The sequence below is a fragment of the Pipistrellus kuhlii genome, unplaced genomic scaffold (assembly GCF_014108245.1).
Source record: "Pipistrellus kuhlii isolate mPipKuh1 unplaced genomic scaffold, mPipKuh1.p scaffold_m20_p_2, whole genome shotgun sequence".
NCBI lineage: Eukaryota > Metazoa > Chordata > Mammalia > Chiroptera > Vespertilionidae > Pipistrellus > Pipistrellus kuhlii.
Window position 1 is genome coordinate 119670075 of NW_023425515.1, and position 17382 is coordinate 119687456.

Sequence of the window (17382 nt, forward strand, 5' to 3'; positions counted from 1 at the left end):
TGATAGGCACTTGTGCAGAACTCTCCCACAGATGTTTTGCTTATGGAAAAGAATAATTAAAAAGGGACGCAGGGAAGCTGAGGGCCCACGTGTGGCAGGAATGAAGGCTTGTGAAGGATGGATATGCAACTTCATATTCACATGGAATTATAAACACACATGCTTCCTCTTTCACTTTTGTGTATGAGGCTGGATGGAGTAAACCCCTGGTGTAGTTAACTGCTCTTTGCTACCAAACAAGAAAGTTGCATCAGTGGAGGTAAGAGCAGAGGTACCCCTTGCCCTGGGATCACCCTACCCCTTGCTCCATGGAATGCACAGGCGGGGGCCTGTTCCACAGGCAGTGAGCTGGAGGAGAGATCTGGGGGCGCCCTACAGAGCAGACTCCTGCCATCTGAGTTAGTATGGGAGCCTGGCTTGCTTAGTTGTCGTTGGCGCCTTTGCAGATGGGGTATCAGCGCGCAGGTGGTCAGGGAGTTTCCTCCCAACGTCTCTTCCCCTGTCCTGCTCCTTCCTGACTGTGCTCACCCACCAATCAACCCAGATGGGATGGCCCAGGGCTCCCAGTTCTAGTTTGGCTTTGACCATGACCCTCTCTAAGAGGTGGTGATAGTTAGCTTTTCTGGGACCTATTGTTCATTGGAGCCAATCATGCCTACTCTCATAAGGATATTCTGAGAAACGAAAGGATAATTTTGAAGCCCTCAGATCCCATTAGTACCGTATTTTTCGGACCATAAGACGCACCGGACCATAAGACGCACCAGTTTTTAGAGAAGGGAAATGAAGAAAAAAAGATTCTGAAACAAATAGTGTCCTAAAATATTTTATGTGCATTAAAACCCAACATCACAGTCATAAACACATGTAATCAACCCTGTAAAGTAAACAGCAGCATTTAGAACCATTTTAGAGCCGGGCAAGCACACAGAGACCACACAGAGCCGGGCAAGTAAAAAAACTTTTTTTTTAAAGTATATGTGTAGGCTATATTTGGACCATAAGACACAGGGACTTTCCCCCCCACTTCTGGGGGGAAAAAAGTGCGTCTTATGGTCCGAAAAATACGGTAATTAATTACTGTGAAAATAAGGTCAATAGAAGCACATTGTAGATTTTTTTGTAACTACGTGATGCATATGATTAGACTCTGATCTTTCTTCTTTCACCTGAATAGGATAGGGGCCCAGAGGGTACTCTGGTCTTGAATCTCAAATAGGATTAATCTTTTTATGTTGGCCCGAAGAGAAGGATGCACACGCTGTGTGAGGTGTGGGTGGTGAGGGAAGGGCCCAGTGCTGAGGGTGCAGCTGAGAAGTGACTGTGCCGTTTGCTCTGGCATCATCTGATGCCTCACACTTTTTACCAGAAGTTTGCCCTCCTCCCCACTCTCCACCTCTTGCCTGGCACAATTCTACTTATGGTTCTTAAGCCTCATACAGGCCCTGTGCCTGAGACAGCATGTGTGTGCACTTCACCCAGGCCCTGCTCTTGGTGTGAGGGGCCACACCAATCACGCATCTGCCATGTGATGCATATGTGTATCCAGCAGCCCTGGGGTTGTTGGCTGCAGTGGCTCTGGATAAGAATCTGCATGTATCATAGGTGTCAGGAGCAAAAGCTATTTTTTTGTTTCCTTAAAATAACACTTCAGTTTAAATGCAGTAAAAGGCAGACTTTTAGGATGGAGAACAGCTGAGCTGACACCTAGCAAGGGATATGAAATGTTACTTTTCCAGGAGAGTCATGAGGAGGCTTTTGCTGGTGCAGAAATATGAGTAGTTCGTACGCCGGGACATGGGTGTCACCCTGGAACCTCCCCTGCAAATGGCACTAAGGCCTCATGGACACGTGTGGCTGGGAGAGGGGGGTGTTGCTGCCTCGGAGGGAAGGTTTCACATGAACATCTTCAAGGGCTGCAGAATCCTGGCCTTGTAACAGTCAGTGCAGTTCAGCTTTGTTCAAACGAAGGGACTGGGACTGTTCCCAAAGCTGTGACAGGCACCCGAGCTCTCCTAGAGGGGTCGGCGCTCATCATGGCTGTGCGCCCACTGAAGGTCTCACTGTATCCTCATCAGCTCAGGCTGCTGGTTCGATTGCACGTCAAGTGGTATCTGTGGCTCAGGTAAGTTGCCTCCAATGTCAGCAGGTGCTGGAAGAGTTAGGACTGCCAGTAGCAGCAGGGCTTCTCTCCCAGAAGGGGGCTAACTGGCTGCCTGTCCTGCTGCTCTAAACTGGGTCTTTGGGCCCTGTCTCTAACCAAGAGGCCTGTCACACCAGAAGTCCCATTCCTTCGCTTTGTTTATTTTAGAATCTTTTGTTTTTTCAATTCAGTTTTAAAGCCCAAGGGGACTATTCCCAACTAACAATTTTCTCTTGAGCTCCCTACCTGCTCTTCTCCCTTCTGAAGGGGTGGGCAGAGGCATTCGACTCAATGGCTCCCTCTAGTGGGAGAGCTTGACAGTTAAATTTCTGGGTGAATTGAGGGTGACCTGAGCCACAGGTGTCGGGTGGGTGGTAGTGGGCCAAGGGAAGAAGCTGCATATAACCCACTTCCAGCAGAGCTGGGGGAGAGTTTGGAAGAGAAGGATGCAGAGACAGAAATCCATACCAGAGCCTTGAAGACCTGGGAAGTTAAAGTGTTTTTATTGCATGTGGGAGGATTCTGCCTTGAGCTACCATTGTGTTAGTCTTGCAGTGAATTAAAATGACCCCTCGCCCACATGCACCGTGTGAGCACTTCCTCAGGACGGGCTGCACGTGGTGAGCTGGCCGAAACGGAGTTTGGTTCTCTTTGACAAAGCGGTGACAGAATAATGTCTCCTTCCATTCCTTTGTTTCCTTTGGCACCAATTAAACATTGGCACCGAGAGACAAGAACAAGGCCAAGGAATAGGCTTCTGTGTGTTACTAGGTGGGTCCTGGGTTGCTGGTTCTATTTTATCCCTACCTTTAGGACTTAGGGCAAGTTGGTGGGACAGATGGATGTGGGGTTAGCATGTCAGCTGCATTGTGGCCACTCAGGGGCAGTCAGGAAACACAGGCACTGGGTAGGCTTCGGGGTGGGAATACATGCCCTTTCCAGTCTTTGTAGTTTATTTCTTTTAAATTAAAATTCACTGTTCTAATGGCGCGTGGGGAGGGAACACTGAGTTTTCAAGCTTGTTATGTGGACATGGTATGAGATTCGGGAGAGCGCTTCAGAAGATGGCTGTGAGAACAGTGAGGGAGGAAGTGGAAAAGGATGGGTGTGGACCAGGGGTCCTCAAACTTTTTAAAGTGGGGGCCAGATCACGGTCCCTCAGAGAGCTGGAGGGCCGGACTATATGAACTACTAATTCTTACTGTAACACCTCGGCTGCGCTCACTGCCCAAAAAACCTGGCGGGCCGGATCAGACTCCTCTGCGGGCCGCATGTGGCCCGCGGGCCGTAGTTTGAAGACGCCTGGCACTGTGGATGGTGCTGAGTCTGAAATAGCCCCAGGCAGCATGTTGGTTTGCTTTTGCAGGTAGCCCTTGTCTCTGTTTAGTGACCAGTGTGTGGGGGAGTTGCCTTCTTGGCAGGTACTGATTCTGTGTTTTTTTGTCCTCTGCTTCTGCTGCCTCTCAGGTTTCGAAGGTAAATGGAGTCACTCGAATGTCATCTCTGGGTGCAAGTGCAACCAGTGCCAAAAAGATGCGCGAAGTCAGGCCTTCACCGTCCAAAACTGTGAAGTACACTGCAACCGTGACGAAGGGGACTGTCACATACACCAAAGCCAAGAGAGAACTGGTCAAGGAAACCAAACCCAATCACCACAAGCCCAGTTCAGCTGTCAACCACACAATCTCAGGGAAAACTGAAAGTAGCAATGCAAAAACCCGCAAACAGGTGCTATCCCTCGGGGGGGTGTCCAAGTCCACCGGGCCCGCCGTCAACGGCCTCAAGGTCAGCGGCCGGTTGAACCCAAAGTCATGCACTAAGGAGGTGGGGGGCCGGCAGCTGCGGGAGGGGCTGCGGAATTCCAAGCGGAGGCTGGAGGAGGCACACCAGGCGGAGAAGCTGCAGTCGCCCCCCAAGAAGATGAAAGGGGCGGCCGGCTCTGCCGAAGCCCCCGGCAGGAAGGCCCCGGCCCCGGCCCCGGCCCCGGCCCCGGCCCCGGCCCCGGCCCCGGCGGAGAAAGCTCTGCTGAACGGACACGTGAAGAAGGAGGTGCCCGAGCGGAGCTTGGAGAGGAACCGGCCGAAGCGGGCTGCAGCCGGGAGGAGCGCGCCGGGCAGACAAGCACACGGCAAGGCTGACGGCGCCTCCTGTGAAAATCGTTCTACCTCGCAATCGGAGCCCTTGCACAAGCCGCAGGAGGCGGCGGCCAAGCCCGAGAAGGGGTCCGGCCGGGCCGGGTGGGCGGCCATGGATGAGATCCCCGTGCTCAGGCCGTCGGCCAAGGAGTTCCACGACCCACTCGTCTACATCGAGTCGGTGCGCGCTCAGGTGGAGAAGTACGGCATGTGCAGGGTCATCCCCCCTCCGGACTGGCGGCCCGAGTGCAAGCTCAACGACGAGATGCGGTTCGTCACGCAGATTCAGCACATCCACAAGCTGGGCCGGCGCTGGGGCCCCAACGTGCAGCGGCTGGCCTGCATCAAGAAGCACCTCAGATCTCAGGGCATCACCATGGACGAGCTCCCGCTCATAGGTAAGCCCTGCCTGCCCACTGCCTCATCCCCGTGCCCGTTTCTCTCCCCTGTCACGGGGGATGCACTTCTCCTGCCTCATTTGCTGCTCAGGGGAGGCCACTGCCCCTTTTCTCCGGACCTGAACGTTTGTGGGTATCGGGGTCCATGCTCTCTCCGCTGGGTGGTCCCCTGTGCCTGCAGGGGCCAGAGCAGCGTTCAGCGTGTGATGTGATGCTGCGCACCCCTCTCCCCCCGGATTCGTCTGCTTGGCTGGATGCTCACTGTCAGCGCCACAGCCTCAGGAGTTTAAACAACAGGGAGTTACCGTCTCACAGTTCTGGGGCTGGAAGTTCAAGCCCAAGGTGCCTGCAAGGGCAGCATCCCCCAGAACCCCTCCCCTTGGCCTGTACGCGGCTCCTCTCCGTGTGCTCACATGGCCATTCTTCTGTGTGCAAGCTCCTGGTGTCTCTTCCTTCTGTTATAAAGACACTAGACCTGTGGGTTAGGACTCACCCCATCTTAATGCCTCTTTAAAGACTCTCCAAATAAGGTCGAATTCTGAGGCATCAGGGGTTAGGATTCTGCACATGAATATTTTGGGGACACATATCCATCCAAGAACTCTTGTAGACCTCAGCCCATGATATTTCTTCTTCTGTCTTGTCCTTGTCTCTTCATCCTCCTTATTTTGACTTGAGTTTCTGCTTCCATGGCATCCAACTTGGCCCTGGTGGAGCCCACAGGTTCAGGAACGTGCACACTTCCCCCGAGAGCGGGCACAGCTCTGCCCAGGACGGTCACACAGCTCAGCTCACTGACTAGTGGGCACAGGTTCCATGGAGGGCCCCGGCCCCCGGCCCCCCAGCAGCGTCCACCCACAGGTTGTCAAGCTCCCCTGTCTGCTTCTCCTCTGGACCCTACACCTCCGGGATTAGTTCACTTTCACACGAGTGGGTCCTGAGGAGGGGATTTCCTTTGGGGACAGCTGAGTAAGGTCACACACTTCCCTCCCAGCTCTAGACCCATGAAAGGAAGCAGCACATTCCTGCCTCCATTGTGGAGATTCTGATTTTTCAAAGGCTGGGAGAAAAGGAGACGTATAGCAGCTGTTAAAGTGTCAAGAACTGGCAGTAAGATGGCATTCCTTTGTGAGATGAGCTTTCATTATTCCTCTCAGCAGTGCCCGCCAGGGCTAATGCCTGAGTGAGAATCACTTGATTTGAAAGAATTCTTGGTTGGTGGTGGTCTCTTGCCAAGGAGGCCCTGTGATAGACAGTGACCCAGGGCTGCAGGAATGAGCTGAGGAGCTGAGCTTGTCTCAGGAGTTTGGTGTTGGCTGTGCCCTGTGTGCACTCGGCTGTCGGGTGACTCAGAGCAGCACCAGGTCCTCCTACCCACCCTGAGCTGGGGATCTTTTAGGCGCTGGTTGAGTGCTCAGGTGATGCCATGATGCCAGCCAACCACCATTTTTTCAGAGTAGCTCATTTTTCTAATACATTTTTTATTGATTTTAGAGAGAGGAAGAGCCAGTGGGATAGAAACATCAATGAGGAAAGTCATTGATTGGCTGCCCCTTGCATGCCCCCTATTGGGCAATTAAGCCTGCAACCCAGGAATGGGCCCTGACCAGGAATCGAACCATGACCTCGTGGCTCATAGTTTGACTTTCAGCCATGGAGCCCCGCTGGCCTGGCCAGAGTAGGGTTTCTTTAACTGTGACTTCCTCCCATAGCAGCACAAGTCCGGGAGATGGCCCCTCGGTGAGTGTTCTGCTCTTTGCCCCAAGTGTAAAGCTTGTCACTGCCTGTGAAGGGGTGCTGACCCGGCCTGCTACCCACAGAAGCCTTGGGCGTGGGTCTGACCTCAAGTGTTTCCAAGTGCAAGGGACTTAGTCCTTTTGAAGCAGGTTCCCAGAATTTACCCAAACGGATAATTGGGAAATACAGGGCGTGGGGTCAGCTTGGACTAGGTGAGGGGGGTGCTTTGCCAGGTAGCAGTCTGGTAGCCCTCTGAACGGGCTGATCATGGCAGATGTGAAGTTAATGGATTTCCTAGAACTGGGTACATTGTAAGTGCTATTGCATTACAGGGATCTTAGGGAAGAAGGAAAAGGCATGGTCAACCTTCCCTCTAGTCATTAGTGAGACCCGTGGTTGGAGCTGCTGTGGCACACTGGGGTGGCTGGCTTTGCCCTCTATCTGTGCCCGTTAGGGCTGTGCACTGCCAGGCACGGGTCTCCTCACTGAGACACCAGCGTGCGGCCTGGAATCTGGCTGAGGCCCAGCGAAGTCTCCTCCTCGAGATAGTTCCCTTGTTCACACACAGCCAAAACCAGCTTCACATTGTCCTCTGGTCTTATTTGCAGTTCTCGGGTTGGCCCAGGCATTCCACTGGGTGTCCCAGAATGCTCAGCCCACCTCTGGCCCCTGTGCTGTGCTGTAATTTGATAAGCGATATAGTGAGAACCCGCCTCCATTCTTCTGAGATTAGTGGTTCCTCTGAGTGCATATGGGAGGAATTGAAGGGTAGACTGTCAGGTGCCCTTCTGAATAGTTCCTGTGGCCCTGGAAATCCTGTCTGTGGGATTGAAAATGTGTGTGTGTGTGTGTGTGTGTGTGTGTGTGTGTGTGTGTGTCTTGGGTTTGTGTATTGTGTTGGGCATGTGTGTGTTGGGTAGGTAGATGAGGTATGTGTATTGGGCGGGTGTATGTGTTTGGGTGTGTGTGTGTGTTGGATTGGGAGGGGGATGGGACAGACAACATATGCTGTGTGTATGATTTCTAACATCACAGCTATTCCAGGTGACACTGGGACATGGATGTGGATGAATGGCACAACTGGGCCCTGCCCTTCCCTCTCCAGGGATGGGCCACTGCTCCTGGTCTCATTACTGCTTCCTCTGGGTCTATTAGACGGTGTTTACCAGTGCATGCTGCCCTTTGAGGAGAAGCATGCCAGCTCCCTACCGTAGGCCTCTGCTTAAATGTTACCTCCTCCGGGCGGCCTTCCCTCATCACCCCGCACAGGACGGTGGCCTGCAACTCTCGAGCCCCTCAGTCAGCTTTGTTTGCCCCTTATGCGGCAGATTGTCTTAAGGTCCGTCTGCACAGACTAAGCTCCCTGGAGGCCAGAGATGATCGGTTACTGTCCTGGCACACAGGGCATCCCGGACTGTCAGGCAAACGAAGGAGGTCTTGTTCCCAGTCCTTTCACAGACTGTTTTCTTCCCTCACCGTCCTAGGAGGCTGCGAGCTCGACCTGGCCTGCTTTTTCCGACTGATTAACGAGATGGGCGGCATGCAGCAAGTGACTGACCTCAAAAAATGGAACAAACTCGCAGACATGCTGCGCATCCCCAAGACTGCCCAGGACCGGCTGGCCAAGCTCCAGGAGGCCTACTGCCAGTACTTGCTGTCCTATGACTCCCTGTCCCCCGAGGAGCACCGCCGGCTGGAGAAGGAGGTGCTGATGGAGAAGGAGCTCCTGGAGAAGCGGAAGGGGCCCCTGGAGGGCCACACGGAGCAGGACTACAGCACGTTCCACCCCCTGCCCCGCTTTGAGCCCAAGAACGGGCTCATCAACGGCGTGGCCCACAGGAACGGCTTTCGCAGCAAGCTCAAGGAGGTGGGCCAGGCCCAGCTCAAGACAGGCCGGCGGCGACTCTTTGCTCAGGAAAAGGAAGTGGTGAAGGAAGAGGAAGAGGACAAAGGCGTCCTCAGTGACTTCCACAAGTGTATATATAAGGTAGGCCCTGTGCGGTGGGCAGGGAGTGGGTGGGCGGGCCCCGAAGCCACCAGCCATTTCCTCTGGGAAACAGAATAAAGAGAAATGTCTGCAGCTTGCTCAGGCCCCAGGCCTCAGGGCATCTGGCCTGCTGCCCTGGGAACTGTGAGCGTGGGCGGAGTCGCTTGCCCACCTCAGGCCTTGGCTTTGCTTTTCATTGAATGAGCTGAGTGAGCACCCAGGTGCCAGGGATGCAGTACCTAGGATGCAAATCAGTTCCTCCTCACCCACACTTCTGTTTGCCCCTCCTAGCACCCTCTCTCAGGCTGGAGGGCGGGAGCAGCCCAGCCAGGCCTGGAGTGTGGTTTCTCTGTTTCCTTTTTTACTTCCTGCAGAGCCCACTGCCTCACCTCAGCTTGGCCAGTCACCTGTAGAGAGGCCCATAGAGCTCTCCTCACATCTCACCATTGAATCTGCTGAGGGAGGCGGGGGGAGGGCTGGCAAGCACGCGCCCATGTTTCCCAGCTCTGCCTCTGCCGGATCTTGTTGCTGTAACAGCTGCCCTGGGAGATGCCCTCCTCTGAGAAGTGTGGCAGAGTCAGGGGCGCTCCCGCTTGGCAGCCCGCCTGCCTTTGCTCAGCAGTGGCCTCCATAGCCTCCTGTCTGGCTGGTTCCAAAGGCAGGCTTGGGGCTGCCCCTCCCCTGCCTGCAGGGGTGAGTGGGGCACTGGGAGCAGAGCTACGAGAGGCCTCTGCTGGGTTGCATGGGCTGTACGCGGGGTCCCTGTTCTGGGCTTCCCAGGTGGACGTGTTCTGTGGTGAGTCTTGGCAGCCCTCGCTTGACAGCCCTGCTCCCACCCAGTGAGCTGGGGAATTCTGTTCCATTGGAAATAGCCGCCTGGGCAGGCCTGGCCGGTGCCCGCCTGGTTAAATTGACGTGGACTCATGATCCTGGGTCCATCCCAGACACATAGGGAGCCCGGGCGTGCCTGCCCTTCTGAGTCCATGCTGCGAAGTCGCCTGTGGCCACCACCGCCACACTCGATACTTTTCTGCTGGGCTTTAGCCCTGGCCTTCTCCCTGGAACGTTTTCTACGGTGAGACCCAGAGCGGGTTCATTGTCCCGTTACCTCCCAGGACGCCTTGCAGAGACTGTGGGGAGGGCAGTGGCTGCCTGCAGCCTGCTGATGGCCTCCTCCTGTTTCGCTTTCTAAACGTTTCATGGGGAGGGAGGGGGTGGTGCGGACTGTGAACTTGGGAGGACTTTGGTGTTTCCTGGATGTGTGCCTGAGGCGCCTCCTCCACGGAAACCACTCATTAAACCCGGGACTGAATAGCCAGCACGTGAAATAGGAGACTCTCTACTTCTGTTACTTTTTATTGAAGAAGGTCAATTTTATGAGAGTGAGTTGGATCCAAGCAAGAGTGTTTTTTTTGAAAACCTGCTTTGTAAAGTATATTTTTAGATTTCATCGCAAAATCCTACAAGCTGGGCTGTGGGGCGGTCCGGTGGCCCTGCTGCTGCCCAGCTGTGCCCTTGGGGCCACTGACTCTTGAGTGCTGGGTGTCCGCTCGAATTCTGGGCACTCTGCCTTAGGGCAAAACTAGGTTGTATTTACTTACCTACTTATATTTTCATTAAAAAAATTGGTTTGGGAGAGGGAAAGAAACATCGACATGAGAGAGAAAATAGATCAGTTGCCTCCCATACTCACCCCGACTGGGGATCGAACCCGAGACCTTATGGTTCACAACACTCCAAACTACTGAGCCACCTGGCCAGGGCAGGCTGTTATTTTGTAAGGAACGGAATGCCAGAAATTTGGAACTGCAGGGAGTATTTCCTTTGTGTCAGCATTCCACAGGGTCGCTTCTAAAGCTGAAAGGAGGATCTCAGAGCAGCCAGTGTGCAGGCTTTGCCCTGATGGCGGCGGCTCCTTCCCATGGTGCTCAGAGGGAAGCCCCCCCCTCGGGGCCGCGGCGCAGGCACCGCACAGGGTTGTGTTGGTGTCGAGCCTGCTCCCCCACAGCCGCCGGCCTGGGCCTGACACAGCGAGGGTGCTCGGCACCTATTTCTGTAATCAAAGAGTGAAAGGCAGGAATCTTACAAGCTTGTCTCTGGGTAACAAAACCTGTAAAGTAAGGCCTTCCTGGACTCCCAAACGAGAACAGAGAGCTGCGTGCCAAAGGAGCGCGGAGCATTTTGAATGTCACTGGGAGGTGGGAGTGGGACAGCAAGAGAGTCACCAGGTTACTTCTGTCCCCTCAGATCCACGAGGTGAGGTAGCGTGTGTGGCTGCTTTTCATGTGGTGAGGACCCTTGGGGCCCCAAGTTTCTGTCTCTGAGGATCTCCCAGACTTCTCTTTTGGGTTTGTCTTAATGCTGTTAGTTTCTGCCCACACCTTTATCCTTCACTCACATGGGTAACAGGAATTCTGCCTCCTTTTCCACCCGTACCCATTTCTCCCGAAAGTGAAAGCTGACCCCATGGCCTCCCCATGCACAGTCTCTCGGTGCTCAGCCTCCCGGTGCTCAGCCTCCCCGTGCTCAGCCTCTCGGTGCACAGCCTCCCTGTGCACAGCCTCCCCGGGCACAGCCTCCCTGTGCACAGCCTCCCGGTGCTCAGCCTCCCCATGCACAGCCTCCCGGTGCTCAGCCTCCCGGTGCTCAGCCTCCTCGTGCACAGCCTCCCCGTGCTCAGCCTCACGGTGCACAGCCTCCTGGTGCACAGCCTCGCGTTGCTCAGCCTCCCCGTGCACAGCCTCGCGTTGCTCAGCCTCCCCGTGCACAGCCTCCCCGTGCACAGCCTCGTGGTGCTCAGCCTCCCCGTGCTCAGCCTCCCCGTGCACAGCCTCCTCGTGCACAGCCTCGCGTTGCTCAGCCTCTCGGTGCACAGCCTCTCCGTGCACAGCCGGTTGCCTCCAGATACCAGGTCTGTTTGCTCCTGGTGCTGCAAAGGCAGTGTGAACTCATCCCCTTGTCGGCACTGAGCTTCGAGAATGGTTCCCCACCTTCTCTCCTCGTGCTAACTTGGGCACCAGCCGCCCAGGCCGCGGGAGTGCCAGCAGAGCCCATGCGGGGCCAGCCTGGTGTGGGCGCAGACTCAGCTGTGTTGCTTCAGCTAGACTTACCTGTTTTTGTTTTCTTTCCAGGGAAGGTCTGTTTCTTTAACAACGTTTTATCGAACAGCAAGAAACATCATGAACATGTGCTTCAACAAGGAGCCTGCGCCAGCTGAAATTGAGGTGAGCTGAGCTCCTGCTGACGGGCGTTGGGGCCCGGCCCTCCTGGCAGCCTGCGAGGACTTGAGTGGTTGACTTCTTTCCCTGTCCTGGGGCAGCTGGAAGTTTTAGCTCTTGTTTATCTAAACTTCCTCAGACTCAAAAAAGATAGAGTGAGAGAGAGCCTCCTCCCGGCTTGTCCCTGATTTACCCCAGCCAGAGGCGGAGGCCAGGGTGAGCTGGGCGTCCTCGTCCCCCTCCCTCTGCCCCCTCCGCTGGCCGCTCCTCCCCGCCCTCTGGGTGTCTGTTACGCAGGGGAATGTTTGGAATTCCTTGAAACCGTAGCTCTGCTGTGCCTTCTCCCCTGTTTTATTTAGCGGGACTGGCACAGTGCCATTTTTGTGTTCTGCCAACTCGGTTCTGAGTTAGTGTGAGGTTGGAAAGACAGTGAGCACCTCTGTGCCCAGACCAATTAGGGGAGTTTTGTGTGAGGTGCTCCAGGTCCGAGACCCTGTCTTTTAGTTGCCTCCCCTTGGCCAGTGCCAAGCTGAGTGGCTGAGAACTGCCAGCCGCTGGCACCGGCAGCCTCAGCAACACATGGTGCTGTCGGAGAGACACCAGACTCCCAGGCCTTTAAGGGCAGCTGTGGCGGGAGCAGTGGTGCGGACTGCAGCCTGCGGTGTTCTCAGGGACGGATGCCACCTCTTTGGGAGCACCCAGGCTGACCTCTTGGGCCCAGTCGTCCTGATTTGACCATGTTTCCCTGGGAGTGGGATTTGCAGGACAGTCTAGGCCACACCAGGACGCCGGGCCCCCTCCATTGGGTACATGTGATGCCACACCTTCGCTGTCACCATCAGAAGCTCAGCGGGTTCCACTCTGGTCACGCCTCGGCTGGTGGTTTTCATGTCTGCCTTCAGCACCATTGGCCTCCTTTTCGGCCGGGGTCTCTGCTGGGCGGGCGCTCGCAGCTCTGTGCTCTGGCTGCTGCCTGGGAACGCCACGCTGCGGCTGACCGCCGCCCCAGCCCCGGGCTTGGCCTTGCCAACGCCACATTCCGTCAGCCACAGTGTCAGCCGGCCCCAGCTCGGGGACACACAGTTGCTTGCGAAGTGCTCATGGCCTACGCGGCAGGCACGTCAGGAGACTGGAACGCGGCTCCTTGGTAAAAGGCCTTTGTTGCACAGTGTCCGTCCTTGTGGGCGGGCATCTCTGAGGTGCAGGTTCATTACTGTCTGCTGCACGAGGAAAGCCTGGCATGTTTCTGTTTCCGACTTGAGAATCCATTCTCTCTGGAAGTCTGGCTTTTGCTTTAGCAGTTACATACTATTTAAACACAATAGGAATCTTTGCTAAAATCCAAACTTTTTGTCTGAGGCTGTCTAGCTTCTGGCTCCTTCAAAGAAGGCCCACCTTCCTCTGGTCAGTGCTCAGCAACTGGAGTGGCCCCATGTGGCAGTGGTCCCTTCCCCCCCCCGCAGCGTCACTCACCACGGCAGGCTGCTGTCAGTCTGACGCTCGGAGGGCAGCGCCCGACTGTCAGCAGTCCATCAGCCAGACTATCGCTTCCTTCCTTGCGTGCGAGCACCTCTGTTTAAGGAGTCCAGGCGGTTAGTGATAGTGATGTTGATTTATTCTTGGCTTGGGGCCTTGGGCGCTGCCAGCCGGCCCCTCTCAGTGCTGTGGCACCTACAGCGCCGCCCCGTCTGCAGTGTCCTCGCCGGCAGCAATGCCCTGAGCCGCCTGTGGTAAGGGGTTAGGCTTCCTCCGCTAAGTGGGCTTTGCCAGGATTCGGGAAGCGATGCCGTGCTTCTAGTTTGGTGAAGGAAACGAAATGAAAATGCCTCTGAGTGTGGGAGTTGCCTGAAGGTGATCTGTGCGCGTCTGCTCACCTGTTGGTGAAGCGTGTTCCTGCCGCACTGTCAGCTCCGAGGGCAGCACAGCACGGCCGCTGTGCCCGCCCCCTCCCCCAGGCGGCTGGCGCGGGTCCAGCTGGTGTGTGTGGCCCTGCTCTTCGTGGAGGTCAGAGGGCTGTGCTGGGACGCGTGTGAGGGGCGTCTGCCGAGGTGCTGGAGCGGAGGCTGTTACTGGAGTCTGAGGACCACCGGGGATGTCCTCTGCCTCCGTATCATTTCATTTCCTATCCCCTTTCATTTAAATCCTTTTTATTATGGTAACCTTAACTTTACCGTCTTCACCATTTTTAAGTGTACAGTTCCGCAGTGTAAGTTCATTCACATTGTTGTGAACCATCACCACCATCCACCCCCAAAATGCTGTTCATCTTGCAGAACTGAAATTCTGTTTCCATTATGTAGTAATTTCCCGTGACTTCGTCCCTCAGCCCCTGGCAGTTGCCATTCTGCCCTCAGCCGGTGATTCTGACTGCTCTCGTCCTCACGGGAGTGGACTGTGCGATATTTGTCCCGTGTGCCTGGCTTATTTCAAGATGGGCCGTGTGGCATGTGTCAGCCTGCCCTTTGAAGGCTGAAGAGCAGGACTTCGTCCGGACCGCCCCCGCGGGCCTGTCTGCCCCTCCGTGTGGACAGGGCCTGCTTCCTGCCTTCCGCCGCGGAGCACAAGGCTGCCGTGATGGCGTGTGCGTTTGTCTCTGCCTGGGCCCGGCCTGCCTGCAGAGGTCATTTGAGCGTCGCTGTCCTACTCCGTGCTCTCTTGGCGGCTGCTCTGTGATGGCTCCTTCCTCGGGCTCTGGCGTCCATGCTGGGGGTGAGCTGTGCTCTGACTCCTCGCCTCTTCCCGCAGCAAGAGTACTGGCGGCTGGTGGAGGAGAAGGACTGCCACGTGGCGGTGCACTGCGGCAAGGTGGACACCAACACTCACGGCAGCGGGTTCCCCGTGGGGAAGTCGGAACCGTTTTCAAGGTAGAGTTGGAGCCGTAGTCTGCATTTTGGGGCCTGGGTGGTGTTATTCCCGCCAGCCTTGTGACGCCCCCCTTTCTTCTGCAGGCACGGATGGAACCTCACCGTCCTCCCCAATAACACAGGGTCCATCCTGCGCCACCTCGGTGCTGTGCCCGGTGAGTCCCACGTGGCCGCAGTCCTCAGGGCCCGGAGCAGGGACTTCCGGTGAAGAGTATTTACATTCAAGACCCTGATTTGCAGGAAAGAAAGGAATAGGGTCAAAGTTGAAATCCATGGCTATGTAGGAAGGTGGATCACATCACAGCATCTACAAGCTGGGCAGGTGCCAGAGCCAACTTTTCACCTTGAAATTGGTGTTTTCAGAGCAGAAGTCTTGCCTCCATAGGACTAGTGCTGGCTCCTAGTGATAGGTTCTCATTGGGAAACCCGTGTCCTGGGCCCCGGTCACTGAAGGCTGGGACCCTCCTCACCCAGCGGAGGCGAGTACTCAGGGCCTCTCCAGACACTAGTTAGGTCTGGTGCCCCGTTCTCAGCCTTGGGGTCCCGCCCACGGCTGCTGGTTATTTGTCACCAGTCGTCATGGTCACGTTCCCTGGGGCATCGTGCTGTCCGACTTTCACTGCTATTTGTAGCGTGCCCATCTCAGCCTGGCTTCTGCGCAGCGAGCAGGAAGAGCAAGTTCCTTCTTACTGGGCTTTGCCTGGCTGGTTTTGAATTCTCCCTCCCTCTCCCCCTCCCTCTTGGGGACAAAAAAGTGATTCTGATAGCTGTTACTCAGACATTGTTGCTGCTTTCTCCCTTTATGTTTTAGGAGTGACAATTCCCTGGCTAAATATTGGCATGGTCTTTTCTACCTCATGCTGGTCTCGAGACCAAAACCACCTTCCCTACATCGACTACTTACACACTGGTGCTGACTGCATTTGGTGAGTATGCTGGCCCTGGGGGAGGTGGGGGAGGGCACACGGGCTCAGAGCTGCTTTGCTGTGTCCTAGCTTGGGGCTTCCTGCCCCTGTTGGAGGGGCTGGAGGTGGCAGAGAATGATTTAAGTTGCCCTGGTGATAAGCATCACTTCCTGTGCTCATTTATGTTCCCTTTTTGTCAATTGCCTTTGTTTGCTTTTCTTCTGGGAGATGACTTCTTATTGTTGGTTTCAAGTGTTTGTTTCATGGGAGGGCTGAGAACAGGGAGAGGATCACAGGGACTGCTGCGTGCTTCCGGCATGCTTTCTGCTCCCTCTCTGGCCTCGTGAGCAATGGTTTGAGTGCGTCTGCAGCAGAGCTTCCCACACCCCTCGCATCTGCGGGGAGAAGGTCTTATGGGAAATGGAGTTCTTACTGTGTCGGGGCACAGAGTGTCTCCCCGGGACACATCGGTCTGTCTCTTGGGAAGCAGTCTGCTCGGTTCCCACCTGGAGCCTGACTGTCACCTCCACCCAGGCCTGATCCGTGGCTGGCTCTTCGGTTTCTTTATTTAGATGGCAGATGGGAAATTACTGCAAATAATCAGACGTCTTGTCGTCTGACCGTCTACCAGGCTCACATTCACCCTGTGCTGACTGCTTATTGTTCTCTTGGGGTGATGAGGCTTCTTTATGAAAACAAACCGCCTGAGCACTTTGGTCCTTGCTCTGAGGAGCCTGTGTCCCCATTATGGCGCCCTGTGTTCCAGCTACAGCGTGGGGAGTGGTGGTTGGTATTGGTGTGAGCAGGACCCCGGGCCTCCTGGGGCCTGTGTGCGGGGAGGGCGGGCTCAGCGCCTGCGGCTGGTCGGTGAGTGGCGGCTGTGGAGGCCGTGGGCAGAGTGCGTGCAGCCGTGCTGTCCAGGCGCGAGCGGCTGCCGGGCTGTGGGGCGGGTGTGGTCCCTTCCCAGAGCCCCTGTGCCCTCCGTGTCGTTCCCGTGGAGGAGCTTCTGTGGACAGCGCGGGGCTGCTGTGGGGTTCAGGGGGCCCCCCCAGACCTGCCACCTGAGCCAGCACTCCTGACGGCCCCTCGGCCTCGGGGGCCAGGACCATGGCCAGGAGGGCGGCCGGTAAAGGAGGGCTGGGTTAGAGGAAGGGAAAGGAGAGTCTGTGGACTTCCTGAGCACGGACCCCTGCCCCTCGCTGAGGAGGAGTAAAGAGGAGCTCGGGATGTGACTGGAGAACTTTATGGCTTGCGGTTTTTTGTAAAACGTGATTTTGGTTAGAAACCCTGGGTTTAAATCACAAATCAGTAACAGAATATGTTGGCATTGAAATAACACGAGCATAATAAAAACCACTCCGTGCGGCAACTGAAACAGGAATTGGCCTCCAAGTGAAGGATTTCATCACAGACACCTCAGCGTGGCCGAGAGGCCTGCCCGCGGGCCCAGGGGAGGTGCCAGGTTGGAACTGGGCCCGAGGGCTGGGCGGCTGCCAGGGCTGGGCGGCGTCACGACTGCACCGGAGCCGCTGCCCCTGGGCCGTGGCTGCGGGTGCTCTGCAGCCCCAGGTCCTGTCAGGACGCTCGGGATGGAGGGCGGCTGTTCTCGGAGAGGTCACCTTGCCCAGGTGCCCGCTGCAGCCTGGCCCCTGTGGGTGGGGAGACAGAGGGGAGGGCCTGGAGGAGGCCTGGCACACGGCCCTGTGAGGACGCCAGCAGTCATTCCTCCCCCGCTCCGTGGCCGCAGTAAGGTTCCACACTTCGCTGTTAGTTCAGGTCTGCCCACACCCTCGGCCTTCCCCACCCTGTCTTCCCTGTCTCTCCGTAGCTGTGCTCTGGGGTCTGTGCTGTCCTGAGCCTCACCCTGCAGCTGCCCCTGCCGCCTGGCTCCCGACCGTCCCGCAGCGGACGGAAATCCACCTGTGTGAGCTGATATCCTGTGTGTTTTGCCAGCTGATCCTTGGCTGGCTGGGTCCTGGCATGCCCAGCTGCCTC

At 56.1% G+C, this 17382-nt stretch overlaps 1 protein-coding gene across 5 annotated transcripts in view; it reads left to right on the forward strand.

Moving 5' to 3' along the window:
* The window catches only part of JARID2 (jumonji and AT-rich interaction domain containing 2), a 284195-nt gene that overhangs the window by 255634 nt on the left and 11179 nt on the right, over positions 1-17382 (forward strand). For all 5 annotated transcript variants that reach the window (XM_036448052.2, XM_036448054.2, XM_036448051.2 and 2 more), the window contains 6 exons: positions 3611-4676; positions 7898-8400; positions 11532-11624; positions 14364-14482; positions 14567-14637; positions 15294-15408. In XM_036448052.2, coding sequence (XP_036303945.1) covers positions 3611-4676; positions 7898-8400; positions 11532-11624; positions 14364-14482; positions 14567-14637; positions 15294-15408 — 1967 coding nt within the window. The remainder of the gene's footprint in view (positions 1-3610; positions 4677-7897; positions 8401-11531; positions 11625-14363; positions 14483-14566; positions 14638-15293; positions 15409-17382) is intronic.